Genomic DNA, 14,494 nt, shown 5'->3' on the forward strand with positions numbered 1-14,494 from the left:
TGATTCACTCGTTTGTCATACTTGTCCCTCATTTAAGTCCCATGGCTGTGGTAGTTCCGACTAGAAGTCCTCTGAAACTTAGATATTCTTATTTCTCTTTTTCAGCAATACAACTAAACACTATTCAGTCTGCCAGTTTAATAAAGCTAAATCCTAGATATCCACCATGCAAGACAACAACCGTGCTTTCTGTCAAAGTTAGGAAGACAATCCCATGAAATGAGGTCCAGCTTCTGATGGCTGGAGTCAAGTTGGGATAACCTGGTGCTTCCAAAACTGCTGTAGAGATTACAACATGGCTATGGACCTGGTAGGGCCGCTTCTCCCTGGACAAACTCTAATTTCCAAATTCTCTGTGCCAAACAGACAAAACCTCTTATTCCTGATTAGTTAACTATGACAATTTAATGTTTCAGAGTCTGTGTTCATGTAAAAAACATACCAGAGATTTGTTTTCTGGAAAGATTCCCTGAAATCCTGAAAATGCTCCCTGGCCATATCTTCATTTTTTTCCTCTCTAGAGCAAGGTTCTTGGGAGGGGGCAAAGCAGACCCTCAATAAAGTTTCAGTTTTTAACAAACTGATGGGAGCAGTGGGGAGGCAAGGCAGAGGGGTTAGAGAGAAATCACGATGTAAACAGATTCTAGCTGGAGGGGAGACAGGAACTAAATTTCTCAGGGGTTCTGAGGGACTAGAGAGCATCGTAGACAACTCACCACCAGCTTAAAACCCCTGGGTGACTCTCCTGCTCTTAGCTTGGTGTCTGAGGCCCAGGGGAACCTGTCTTCCTTCTTTCCCGGCCCTGACCACATCTGTTCAGCTACCCTCCTGGCCACAGCCGGCCCTAGAGCCGCTTCCCCGGGTCTCTCTACCAGGCTGTGCGTGCATCTCTTCCAGCCTCTTCCACCCGGCCAGACTCTGCTCACAGATAACCTGGCTTTCACCCAGAATTGACTTCCTCAGGGAGACTTTGCCTCAGTCCAGTCTCAAGCACTGTCAAGCTCCTCCAAACAACTCGGTGGCCCAGGAATCTCACTCCCCACAACGCCCTCCCTCCGTGGTGGGAGTCCTGGCCGCCCCCCACCCACCCCCGGGGGGAGCCCAAGGTGGGAGCTCCAGAGATCTGCGTGCGCACTCCAAGCTGGGCCCAGCCAGGAGCATCTACCCCACTCAGAATCTCCCCCTTCCCCACTCCACGCAGTTTCTTGTGACCCTCAAAGTTTGGGTAACATTCAAATGTAAATATATGGATCATGAGGAGGCGGTGTGATGGATGAGCCTTGATTTTCCTAACCTGTAAAATGTTAATATTGAAAGAATTGAGTCACTAAATGCCAAGAGCCCGGTGAAGTTCCCGGCAGGCCTGAGGTTCTCCATCAGCGTTGGCTATTGTTAACTACGTTTGGGCCAAAGGATTTCACTAGATTGGATTTGCTCGTTTATCAGTTGTTTTGTAAGCAAGCAATCCATGCTTTCCTGGACAACGCCCTAGACTGACTCTCCTCTAAATCTCCTCAGAGCTAATGAAGCCTTTCCGTAGGGCAGAACCCTCATCTCCATTACAATGAAAGCTGTTTGGCTTCTCTTAATCCTCTACCCTGGGTGGAAAACTAGCCAAAAGCTTAAAACAAAGAGGAAAAAGGGCAGCCACCCCAAGACCTTTTTTTTTTAATCTACAGTTTATTCCAAAACTTTCCCTATGAATTCGCAGTTTTGTGTGGTCTTGAAGGGCTGAAAAATCTTCAGTGCAGAGCATGCATGGGATTTATGGCATATGCTTAAATTTCCAAATTTTGCTACTTTTACACAGATTAATTTTTCTACACTGGCAAGTACTGCCCCTTAAAACAGAACTTCTAGACCGTTGTTTTTTTAAGATTTTATTTATTTATTCATGAGAGACACAGAGAGAGAGGCAAAGACACACGCTGAAGGAGAAGCAGGCTCCGTGCAGGAAGCCCGATGTGGAACTCGATTCCAGGACTCCAGGATCACGCCCTGGGCTGATGTCGGCGCCAAACCGTTGAGCCACCCAGGCTGCCCATCTAGACTGTTCTAAGGACAAGGACAGTTCTGTGTTTCATCAGCACTGCAGAGTTTCAAGTCCCAGATCTGCAGTTTACGTTTTCACACACATTCATTGCCAACTGACCGAAGGGGGCACTAGCTGAGGGTAATTTGAGGGAGTCACAACTCCTGGCCCAAGCGAGAAGTACTAATCTCAGGAAGACTGCACCTAATAGGTCAGAAAGAAAAAGGATTGCCAATCACCTGTGACTAAGCTTGTGGAGAAGCAGGCAATCTCATTTATTGCTGCTGGGTGTAAAATTATTTCAACTCCCATGGAAGGCAATTTGGTACTATCTAGCAAAATCATATATACAATTTCCTCTCTGGACCAGCAATTTACCCTCTAACTTAGCCTATAGAATACGTGCACACTTGCAAAACAATGACCTTCAAGGTATTCATCACAGCTATGTAAAAACCAAAGATTGGGAACAACCTAAAAATCCTTTGGTAGGGAACCAATTAAATGGAATCATGCCCAACTATATAATCTACATTATGATTGTGATTGTATTAAAAAAAATAACACTCTTCCAGAGCACACAAGAAAATAAAGCTTTTTATTTTTGGAGTAGAAATGAGTGCATAAATGGATAATTATACAGACTACTTTTATAATCTTATAAATGGATGGATAGGAGACTTTTCTATCATTTTTTGGATTCTGATCCATTTGAATGTAGTATCCAAAATTTATATGTAAATATTACTGTTACTTAGGAAAATACTGTTTATTCCAATATAGCAACAACCAGTATTCTCCACTTAGTCCATAGTTCCGTCTCATTATATTGCATATCAGCTAGTGGTCTTGTATTAGGATTACAAGTATATAAAACTACTCCACTGAGAAAATACTAACATTTCTATCTTTGTTTTGGAGAATATTTGCTTTTCATTTTGCACATTACCTTATAATTATCTTTAAAAAGAACCCAGGTCAGCTCAGACATTATTACATTTCCCCTAAAATTGACTGGGTTTTGATCAAAGCTGCCATCTCAGAACCCAACTCCTATACCTTTTAACCCTAACCATGGGTGCTCTTGGACTTTTTTTCTAGCTTTGAAGGTTTTAATTAAGGGTGAAGCTCAAGGGCCAACTTGACTGTGATGTTATCTCCAATACTTCAACAACATCAAGGCACTATTTATTTAAAATGTTATCCTTTAATTAGCAAATTTGGGGGGTAGGGGAGAAGCCACATTAGGACTCAGACAAAGGCAGAGACCCAAAATCAGCTGGTTTTTCCCTGTCAGGCTGGAGCAGAATTTCAACCAGACCATATACATCCCAGCTCTGGAGACAACAATCTACTCTTCCAATCCTGATTCCAGGTACGTTGGTGGCAAACTGGCTTCACTTCATCCAAGGACCTAGCTGTAGGGCTTTCATGGCATCCTCAAGTTTGAGCATCCCTGCACCAGAAAGCAACAAAGTGTGCATAAGGGGAGAAGATAAGAGCCTGGACAGTTCTCAGCCTCTTTCAAGGTCGGTTTCTGGGACTTCTCAGCTTGGCATTCTGCACCTGGAATTCTTGGGAACATCAGAAGGTGGGGCCAGTGAGCTCATTCCAACCTACCCTAAGAAGCTAGAGGGGAGTGTTGGGAGGGAGGGGGAGAACTGGGAACAGGTCTCAGATAACCTTTCCTTAGGAGGCCAGGCCACCTCTCATCCTAGTCTTACCCCACGGTCTCTAGGAACAACAGACCGCATTAAAGTCGTCTCAGCAGCAGCCCAGCTATAAAGAGCCTGGGGTGATGCCTGGGGTGGGGGTTTTTGTGGGGAGAAGAGCAGGGGTGAGAAGGACTGCAGGAGAAGAAATAAAACGACCCCCACGAGTCCCCATGCCAAAAGCACGTCGCCAGGCCTTTTACCTCGTTCCCGTCGCTGGCGGTGCCACTCGGCCATGGACTGGAGCATCCACTTGGCCCTGAGCTTGTACAAGTAAGAGCCATAAACCAAGACCTCGGTGAGGCCCGAGGATTCCAGAACCTTTAGCTCGAGCATGACTTTGCTCACTTGCTCGATGTACGGGATTCGAGATCCAGCTGGGCCTGTTTGGGATAGAGAACATGGGCGCTCAGGCCCGCGGAGACCCAGACGCCCGCGTCAGGGCACCCAGGTCAGGATTGGGCTCACTCACCAAACATAGCTTCCAAGAGCTGCGTCTGGACCTGCAACACCTCGGGGTCTTTCAAGTCTGCCGGAACTTTCACCCATGGTGGAATATCTTTCCGTCCTGGCAGCGTCCCCATCCGGCGTGCCTCAAAACCAGTCACGCTGCCAACGAGGCTAGGCCTGACCGAGTCGCCCGGCCACGGCGCTGGGAGTCGGGCGCTGGGCGGGGCCGCCCACGGCAAGCCCCGCCCCCGCGCCGAGTCGCTCGCTGAACGCCCGCCTGGCCCGCCTGCGCGGCTCTCGCACGTGACCTCCCGCCGGGTGCGGGCCGCGCTCTCCCACCTCACAAAGGTTTCTCCACACCGGAAGCTCTTGGCCTTGGGAGTGCTTGGGACGAGGGCAGCGTCAGCTCTAGCCCTGGGAACGAGTGACTGGGCCAGAACCCCGGGAAGACGAAAGTGCAAGGCCGCAGGGTGAGAGATCTCCAGGGAGCTGCCAAATCGAGGGCCTGCCTCCACGTTCCAGAGGAGGGTTCCACTTCCCGGGGGCCTGAGGGGGGCCAAACCCCGAGGCTTCGCTTCGCCCAGCGCCTACAACCCCCGAGGACGCAGGAGTAATAACTGCCATTTAACAAAGGTGAAAAGGAAATTTGGAAATTCCTTATCTGCAAGGAACGTGATAGGGTCGCTAAACTGCCCTTCCTTTGAAGCCGCTAAGTCTGGAATCTTTAAATCTATCCTGATTTTAAAACTCATGTGTGCCCCACCTGGCCACTTGGGTCCAAACTGTAGATGGTAGATTTTTTTTTTCTTTTTTTTTTTTTAATTTTTTTTTATTTGAGAGAATGCCAGGGAGCATGGGTAAGGGCAGAGGGAGAAGGAGAATCCTCAAGCAGACTTCCTGTGGAGCATGGGGCCTAAAGTGGGTCTCAGTTCCAGGACTCTGAGACATGACCTACGCCAGAAAAAGAGTCACCCCGGCACTCCTGTATAGACCAGACTTCAGCCTCCAAATAATTTATTCATTTAAAAAACATACTGCTTGAAAAAAAAAAAAAAAAACATACTGCTTGAAGTGATGCACTAGATTCATACAATGAGAGTGTGATTTCAATGTTTTATGGCTTCATAGATGTGGAAATGAAGCTGACTTTTCCCAAGACCATGTTCTGGTAATATACAATCCCATCAGCTATTATGACTATCTCTTGAGGCAAACTTCTTCACATTCAGGCAAAAAACTGGGTTCTTGGGGCGCCGAGGTGGTTCAGTCAGTTGAGCATCCAGTTCTTGGTTTCAGCTCAGGTCATAATCTCAGGGTCCTGAGTTGAAGTCCCAAGTGGAGCCTGAACTCATGGCTGTGAGATGGAGAGTCCTGTGCTGTACCAACTGAGCCAGCCAGCACTCCCCCCACCCCCACTCCCACCCCGGTGGTTTTGAATTTTAGAGGAAGGGAGAAGAAGTAATTGTGTGTCAGATAGCTAATAAAAAGTAACTTTACTGGAGGGAAAAAAAGTATAACCTATCTCCTCAGTGAGAATTTCCTTATGCTTTTTAAATCACTCTCCCCCCTCCTCCTACACACCATTTCTTTGAATGGAAATTCAATATAGTACGTATATATTTTAAATATTCTATTTTTAAGCAGTCTCCACACCCAACATGGGACTTGAACTCACGGCCCCAAGTCAAGAGTTGCATGCTACACCCACTAAACCAGCCAGGCACCCCATCAATATAGTTTTTTTTTTAATATAGTATTTAAAGCAGAGGGGCACAGGAATTATATCCAACTTGGGGGGTATTAAAAATAAGCCTTCATAACTATACAAACTTATTTCAAACTTGTAAAACTTTACAGACTTAGAAGATAACCACGATTTAAATTTTTGGTTCAGAAAGTATGACCATCAAAAAATATTAAATGGTAATGACTAATGTCCCTTCTAAAAAAAAAAAAAAAACTCATGCATAATTAAATCAGCACAGGTGTCACAACAGCAGCTTATAAGAACTGGTTTCCCCACTCCTGTCAATGAGTCCCCAGTAATCCCAGGCCTGGCCCCTGGGATAAATGACTATGGAGGCCTCACTGCTTTTTCATTTACACATTTTGATTGTAGATTCACAAACTGCTGGTTTGGGGGTCTGATTGGCTAGTAGTAGTGTGATTTACTAAGGGGAGTTAGATCCCTCTCCTTAGCCCCTCCTCAAAATTGTGCCACTACCAACTCCTTCTTGCTTGAGGGATATCTACTGTAATTTTGTTATCTCCCAGGATGCAATTGTTTACATGTCTCCCTTTAGCATTCCAGCCTGGCCCAGACAACTTTTCTGAGTATGCATGAAATGAAGACACAGAAAATTCACTCAATTCCAAATATTACCTCTTTGCAGCTTTTCCTTTTAATCAGGTGGGAACCCCATCCAGAGGCTCTGAGGCCATCACCACAATCACACCCGCCATCACCTCTCTCTCTCCCACTTTTGAGTATTTAGACTGTTGGATGGCATAGTGAAAAGAGATTTGCAGAGGGCTCATGAATGTCCTGTATCATACCATGGACCTCAGAGGCAAAGCTGGTAAGTGCCAAGTGCCAAAATTCAGATGTGTCAGAGGTACCCAGGGCTTGTTCTCTGAGCTTTCTGGAAACTGGCAGCACATTCTAGTCAGCTACACCTGGACCTGGATCCAAAGGCTTCTCGCCACCCACTGCTAGGCATGCCACTATGGGCTGGAGGAGACACCAGAGTAGATGTTGGCAACCAGTCCTCACAGGGTCACCCTTCCAACCTAAAAACACACAGTGGCCTTTATGTGGTCACCATCCAGGAACTGTTGGGAAGCCCCTCCACTTTGTCCAAGATGACCCTCATCTTGGCTTAAGAATCCTAGGGTTGCTGCAGCAGAAAATGTAGTCCCATTAACACTCATTCCACCCCTGCCTTTCTCAGGAAAAGGCTGTTGAAGGCCAGCATCTCTGTGGGATCCTCAGCATGGGATTTTACACAAGTTTGGAGGAAATGGTTTCCCAAGCCCAGAGTTGTCACCGCAGCCCAGATAAGCTTGACCAGTCCATCCTCTCCTCCCTCTCTCTGCCCCCTTGGCTAAGATTTTTGCCCATCTCCTGGAGCCTTTCCAAGGGTTGCACAGGGGAAGCATGGCCCAACCTCAGGAACTTTGGCTTGGGGGCTATAAACACATCCACAGAAGAACTCAGCCTCCAGGCAATTCTCCCTGGCTTCTTGGCTTCAGTGAAGAAGTCCTGGCTTGTCTCTGGGTGTACACCGACGTCACTCCTGGCTGGCTCCAGGCCCAGGCCGGCATTTTTTTTGTCGCTATAAGGACAGCTTCCCTCACCCCAGCTGGGGCCCAGCGACCCCTTTCAGGCAGCTGCCTTTGGATTTGCTTCCTGTCTCCAGCTCCTCAGCTTCTGAAGACAATGTCCGGCCAGACCTAGTGCCAACACAGGGCAGCAGGGTTGGGGAGCAGAGAGAAGCTTCACATTGCAAGCCCTTACATGGGAAGTGGCTGCGGAGATGCCTGCCGGCCACAATCTGCAGCAGCCCCTTGACTAGCTTGTTGTGCCCCAGGCAGCGTTGTCTCTGTCCCCAGCGTGTCTGCCACTTTCAAGTACAAAAGAGCCCAAGGAGAGCATGCTGAGGGAGAGGGCAGAGGTTCTCAGCCCCGCATGCATCCCCCACAGGGCGGCTGACAAGAGGAGGGTTGCTGGTCAGGGTCCCAAAGGGCGGCAGAATGGAGCCCACAGAGCCTGGCCCTAATCTCAGTTTGATACTTCAGGAAGGACTGCAATGAGAGGCACAGATGTAAGGTTCACCCCCAGGGAAAGGTCCTGGACCACTTCTTACATGGAAGATGAGTACCAGCAGCAACCCCTGGAGGTGTGTCACCTGTAGACCCACGGGTGTGCGGGCTGCAGATGCAACTGGCATTTGCAGAGTATTTTCAGCAAGGGGACCCTGGGAGGAGGATCCACCTCCATTTCCCCATCCACTTTCATTTCAACTTTTGCCCCGGCCTCAGCTTTACCCAGGCAGTGGTCCGAGGAAAGATAAGCTCTTTTCGGGATCCCTGGGTGGCGCAGCGGTTTAGCGCCTGCCTTTGGCCCAGGGCGCAATCCTGGAGACCCGGGATCGAGTCCCACATCGGGCTCCCAGTGCATGGAGCCTGCTTCTCCCTCTGCCTGTGTCTCCGCCTCTCTCTCTCTCTCTCACTGTGTGCCTATCATAAATAAAATAAAATAAAAATTAAAAAAAAAAAAAGATAAGCTCTTTTCGTGGGGCTCTGGGGAAACCTGGGATTGGTGACCCACCAAGACTCAGGGTGCCTGGGTAGCTCAGTGTTAAGCGTTTGCCTTGAGCTCAGGTCATGATCTCAGGGTCCTGGAATGGAGTCGTTCATCTGGCTCCCTGCTCAGTGGAGAGTCTACTTCTCTCTCTACCCCTCTCCCTGCTCATGATCTCTCTCCCTCTCTCTTTCTGCCCCTCTCCCTCTCAAATAAATAAATAAAATCTTAAAAAAAAAAAAAAAAAAAAAGACTCTATATCTCAGAGCAAATGCTGCCCTTTCCTGGAGGGCTAGATTATTCTTTTTTTTTTAATTTTTTTTTAATTTTTATTTATTTATGATAGTCACAGAGAGAGAGAGAGGCGCAGAGACACAGGCAGAGGGAGAAGCAGGCTCCATGCACCGGGAGCCCGACGTGGGATTCGATCCCGGGTCTCCAGGATCGCACCCTGGGCCAAAGGCAGGCACCAAACCGCTGCGCCACCCAGGGATCCCTGGAGGCCTAGATTATTCAGACAGCTTAACCTCAAGGCTTCTTTCGGATCCCAGAGCAATGACAATCACTGACTGACACTTTGCTGAAGGAGGACTTCTGCTTTTAGTATCCTTCCTTGACTTTTGCAGATACTCTATATCTGACTTCTCACTTTAACCCATGGGGGAGGGGACTCCAAGCATCCACACCTTCAAATTTGGGGGGAAGGACAACCAAGCTAGGACACAGAGTAAGTATACTGAGAACTCTTCAATAGACTAGATGATACTCTGCCTATTTACATTTTATTTACAAAAGATTTTAAGTTGCTTCTATTATGATATTGAATTGATATACAATATTCAATCCAAATTTACTATTAGATTTTGTTGGCTTCCATTTATATACTGCCTTGAATAAACCAGAAGACCATTTGGCTCATTAACCATATTTAAGAGTATCTCATTTATATAAAATGGAGACCCACAGAAATAATTATCGGTGAAAGGACAGGAGAATTCTTAATACTCTGGCTATTTATTGATCTATTGCTTTTCAAAAATGTCCTTTGAACATCTGAAAAACAAAACCACACTCTTTTCATGCCTAGCACAACCATGGCTTATGGTCCTAAGAAGCTTCTGAAGCATGTAGCAGCTCCAAACCACTGGATGCTGGATAAATTGACCAGTGTGTTTGCTCCTCATTCATCTACCGGTCCCCATAATCTGAGAAAATGTCTTCCTCTCATCATTTTCCTAAGGAACAAACTTAAGTATGCCCTAGCAGAAGATGTACTAAAGGAGATCTGTATACAACATTTTATTAAGAATGATGGCAAGGTCCAAACTGATAGTAACCTATCCTGCTGGTTTTATGGATGTCATCAGCATTGATAAGATTGGGGAGAACTTCCAGCAAGGGTTGCTTTTCTGTTCATTGGATTACACCTAAGGAGACCAAGTATAAATTGTGTAAAGTGAGAAAGATCTTTGTAAGAACAAAAGGAATCCCTCATCTGGTGAGCCATGATGCTCACAGTATCAGCTATCCTGATCCCATTATCAAGGTGAATGACACCATTTAGATTGACTTATAGACTGGGAAGATTACTGATTTCATCAAGTTTAATACTGGTAATCTTTATATGGTGACCAGAGGTGCTAACCTGGGAAGAATTGGTGTGATCAACAATAGAGACATCCTTTTTTGTTTTGTTTTGTTTTGTTTTTTCATGTAGTTCATGTGAAAGATGCCAGTGGCAATATCTTTGCTACCTAGCTCCCCAACACTTTTGTTATTGGCAAAGGCAATAAACCATGAATTTCTCTTCCCTTTAGAAAGTGTATCTACCTCACCACTGCTGAAGAGAGAGACAAGAGACTGGCAGCCAAACAGTGCAGTGGGTAAAATGGTCTCCAAGTAATGTGAAGCTCTTTATACTTAATTGAAGATAATAAAAAAAAAAAGAAAAGAAAAAAGAAAGAAAGAAAAAAAATCACTTGATTGGGTGCTGGAATTGGGAAGAATTTTTGTGCTGGACTTCAGTAGTTATTTTATTGTAAAATAGTATATTTAAAAATAAAATGCCTCAATACAATCCCTATCAAAATACCAACAGCGTTATTCACAGAACTAAAACAAAAAAATATTAACATTTGTATAAAACTACACAAAAGGCCTCGAACGGCCAGAGCAATCTTGAAAAAGAAAAAACAGGAGGTATCACAATTCCAGATTTCAAGTTATATTACAAAGCAGTAGTAATCAAAATGGTATGATACTGGCATAAAAATAGAAACATAGATCAATGGAATAGAATAGAAAACTCAAAAATAAACCCACAACTGTATGGTCAGTTAATCTTCAACAAAGCAGGGGATCCCTGGGTGGCTCACCAGTTTAGCGCCTACCTTTGGCCCAGGGCGCGATCCTGGAGTCCCGGGATCGAGTCCCTCTTTTTTTTTTTTTTTTTTTTTTTTTATTTACGATTGTCACACACAGAGAGAGAGAGAGAGAGAGAGAGGCAGAGACACAAGCAGGCTCCATGTACCGGGAGCCCGACATGGGATTCGATCCCGGGTCTCCAAGATCGCGCCCTGAGCCAAAGGCAGGCGCTAAACCGCTGCGCCACCCAGGGATGCCCCGGGATCGAGTCCCACATCGGGCTCCTGGCATGGAGCCTGCTTCTCCCTCCTCCTGTGTCTCTGCCTCTCTCTCTCTCTCTCTCTATGTCTATCATAAATAAATAAATACATCTTTAAAAAAAATCTTCAACAAAGCAGGAACAATATCCAATGGGAAAAATATGGTCTCTTCAACAAAGTGTTGGGAAAACTGGACAGTAATATGCAAAAGAATGAAACGACCACCTTCTTACCCTATACACAAAAATAAACTCAAAATGTATTCATGACCTAAATGTGAAACCTGAAACCATAAAAATCCTTGAGATGAGCACAGGCAATAATCTCTCTGACATCAGCGATAGCAAGTTTTCTTTCTTTTTTTTTTTTTTAAGATTTTATTTATTCATGAGAGACACAGAGAGAGAGAGAGGCAGAGACACATTAGAGGGAGAAGCAGGCTCCATGCAGGAAGCCCAATGTGGGACTTGATCCTGGTACTCTGGGATCACGCCCTGAGCAGAAGGCAGACGCTCAACCGCTGAGCCACCCAGGTGTCCCTATAGCAACGTTTTTCTAGTATGTCTCCTGAGGCAAGGGAAATAAAAGCAAAAATAAACTATTAGAACTCCATCAAAATAAAAATTTCTGCAAAGGAAACCATCGATAAAACTAAAAGGCATCCTTCCTGATGGGAGAAGATACTTGCAAATGACATATCCAAGAAAATTTTAGTATCCAAGATATATGAAGAACTGATACAACTCACCACCCAAAAAAATAAATAATCCAATTTGGAATGGGCAGAAGACATGAACAGACATTTCTCCCAGAAGACATACAGGTGGCCAACAGACACATGAATAGAAGCTCAACATCACTCATCAGGGAAATGCAAATCAAAACTACAATGAGATATTACTTTCCACTTGTCAGAATGGTTAAAATCAAAAACATAAGAAACAACAAGTGCTGGCAAGGATTTGGAGAAAAAGAAACCCTCTTGCTCTGCTGGCAGGAATCCAAATTGGTGCAGCCATTGTGGCAAACAGTATGGAGGTTCCTCAAAAAGTAAAAAAAATAAAACAAATAAACAAACAAAAAACAGAACTACCCTATGATCTAGTAATTGCACTACAGGGTGTTTACCCAAAGAATACAAAAACACTAATTTAAAGAGATATATGCACACCTATGTTTATTGAAGCATTATTTGCAACAGCAAAACTATGGAAGCAGCCCAAATAACCACCAATAAATGAATGGATAAAGAAGATGTGATATATATACACACACACAAAATGGAATGTTATTCAGCCATAAGAAAGAATGAAATGGGGATCCCTGGGTGGCGCAGCGGTTTGGCGCCTGCCTTTGGCCCAGGGCGCGATCCTGGAGACCCGGGATCGAATCCCACATCGGGCTCCCGGTGCATGGAGCCTGCTTCTCCCTCTGCCTGTGTCTCTGCCTCTCTCTCTCTCTCTCTATGTGACTATCATAAATAAATAAAATTAAAAAAAAAAAAAAAAAATTAAAAGAAAGAATGAAATGTTGCCACTTGCAACAACATGGATATAGCTGGAGAGTATAATGCTGACCAAAGTAAGTCAGTCAGAGAAAGACAAATACCATAGGATCTCATATGTGAAATTTAAGAAACAAAACAAGCAAGCAAAAGGGAAAAAAAAAAGAGACTTTTTTTTTTTTTTTTTTTTAAAGAGAGAGACTATTAACTGTAGAGAACAAACTGATGGTTACCAGAGGGGAGTTGGGGTGCAGTGAGAGAAGCAGGGGATGGGGGTTAAAGAGTACACTTATCATGATGAAAAAAATAAAATGATAAAAAAAATTATAAAATAAATTTAAAAAAATGTATACTCCAGCCAACTAGAATCTGTTGTTTCCTGGATTTTTAGGTAATACACCCTGAAATATTAGAGAGGAGAGCATCTCAAGCTTAAATGTATAAAACAGTTACCTGGGAATCTTGTTAAAATGCAGATTCACTAAGTCTGAGGCAGGCCTAAGAGTCCTCATTTAAACAGTTTCCCAAGAAATGCTGATACTGCTAGTTAACAGATCAATTCTGGGTAGCAAGGTTGTGGATACCTCAACTATCTTTTTTTTTTTTTTAATTTATTTATTTATGATAGTCACAGAGAGAGAGAGAGAGAGAGAGAGAGGCAGAGACACAGGCAGAGGGAGAAGCAGGCTCCATGCACCGGGAGCCCGATGTGGGATTCGATCCCGAGTCTCCAGGATCGCGCCCTGGGCCAAAGGCAGGCGCCAAACCGCTGCGCCACCCAGGGATCCCTCAACTATCTATTTAAAATCACATCCACGTCGGGCTCCTGGTGCATGGAGCCTGCTTCTCCCTCTGCCTATGTCTCTGCCTCTCTCTCTCTCTCTCTCTCTCTGTGTGACTATCATAAATAAAAATAATAATAATAATAATAAATAAAAATAAAATCACATCCAGAAGATAAAAACCAGTAAATAGAAAAGTGAAATGTAATTAGCAAGTTTTCTAATGAGTGCTTTCAAGCTCTGTATAACAATACATGCCATTTTAACATCTTGGAATCAATACCTTTTCAATATAAGAGAATCCTTTAAACAGCCTGCCTTATCCCTGACTCCCCCAGATCCCTTCTCCCAGTCCCCAAATAAAAAAGAGACTATTAATTACAATTGGTCAATTGCCATACAGGGTTCTGAGCCCCAGATCTGCCCAATTCTGATTTTTATGTGAAATCTCCCATTTCTATAATGTAGCCTGACTTAAAAGTTAGAAGAAGAAATGGTATGAGTAAAACAATACACACCTGTGGGGTATCACTAGGCCTGTGGAAATCAATTAGCAACTTCCAAAGAGTGTTGTGCCTTCTGGATCCACCTACATTCTCAGCCTCCAGGAAGTAGTGTGTTTCCAAAGGGGTTGTGAAGCCTCAAGTCTAACCTCCAACCACTTTCTCTCCATCTCAGATGCTTCCATACCTCCCCAGATGAGTAAGCCCCTTTGCTTCCATCCTGATCTCTATCAGTTCTCTCCAAATTGATATACAGGCTTAATGCAATCCCTATCAAAATGCCAGCAAGATTTTTTTGTAGATACTGGACTATTTTTAAATTTATATAAATTATTATATTTATATAAATTTATATAAAAAGGCAAAGAAACCACAATAGCTAAAACAATTTTAGGGGGGAAAATGATCAGTCTGCCTAAGTTTAACCATTATTATATAACTATAGTAATCAAGGACTATGTAGTATTGGCAGATTAAATATAAAATTTACAGGCAGAAAGCCTTTAGGGAAAAATACAGGAGTAAATCTTTTGGAACTAGGGCTAACCTAAGAGTCTTTACATTTATCACCAAGAGTTTGTTCC

At 44.4% G+C, this 14,494-nt stretch overlaps 1 protein-coding gene and 1 pseudogene across 3 annotated transcripts; one reads left to right on the forward strand and one right to left on the reverse strand.

Moving 5' to 3' along the window:
- Window positions 1–1,913: 1,913 nt before the first annotated feature.
- DPPA5 (developmental pluripotency associated 5) lies at window positions 1,914–4,485 on the reverse strand. Of its 3 annotated transcripts, none has more exons than XM_025444745.3 (3): window positions 4,217–4,485; window positions 3,948–4,127; window positions 1,914–2,236 (listed from the first exon to the last, which is right to left on the reverse strand). In XM_025444745.3, exons 1-3 carry the CDS (start codon window positions 4,326–4,328, stop codon window positions 2,100–2,102), a joined length of 429 nt encoding a protein of 142 aa, XP_025300530.1. In that variant the 5' UTR covers window positions 4,329–4,485; the 3' UTR covers window positions 1,914–2,099. The 3 variants fall into 3 exon arrangements, with proteins under 3 accessions (XP_025300530.1, XP_025300531.1, XP_025300532.1); XM_025444746.3 differs by lacking the exon at window positions 1,914–2,236 and adding an exon at window positions 3,220–3,488 and having other exon boundaries at window positions 4,217–4,464; XM_025444747.3 differs by lacking the exon at window positions 1,914–2,236 and adding an exon at window positions 3,466–3,606 and having other exon boundaries at window positions 4,217–4,471.
- LOC112658507 (40S ribosomal protein S4, X isoform-like) lies at window positions 4,483–10,924 on the forward strand (annotated as a pseudogene).
- Window positions 10,925–14,494: the final 3,570 nt, after the last annotated feature.

Source organism: Canis lupus, chromosome 12 (assembly GCF_003254725.2).
Source record: "Canis lupus dingo isolate Sandy chromosome 12, ASM325472v2, whole genome shotgun sequence".
Classification (NCBI taxonomy): domain Eukaryota; kingdom Metazoa; phylum Chordata; class Mammalia; order Carnivora; family Canidae; genus Canis; species Canis lupus.

What these genes read in the sequence shown, in the direction of transcription:
- DPPA5 (XM_025444745.3), bottom strand. Translation starts at nt 4,328, where the DNA reads ATGGGGACGCTGCCAGGACGGAAAGATATTCCACCATGGGTGAAAGTT. An exon ending in GCTCTTGGAAGCTATGTTTG is followed by an intron (nt 4,128 to 4,216) that starts GTGAGTGAGCCC and finishes TATCCCAAACAG; the next exon opens with GCCCAGCTGGATCTCGAATC. An exon ending in CCGCCAGCGACGGGAACGAG is followed by an intron (nt 2,237 to 3,947) that starts GTAAAAGGCCTG and finishes CTGACCTATTAG; the next exon opens with GTGCAGTCTTCCTGAGATTA.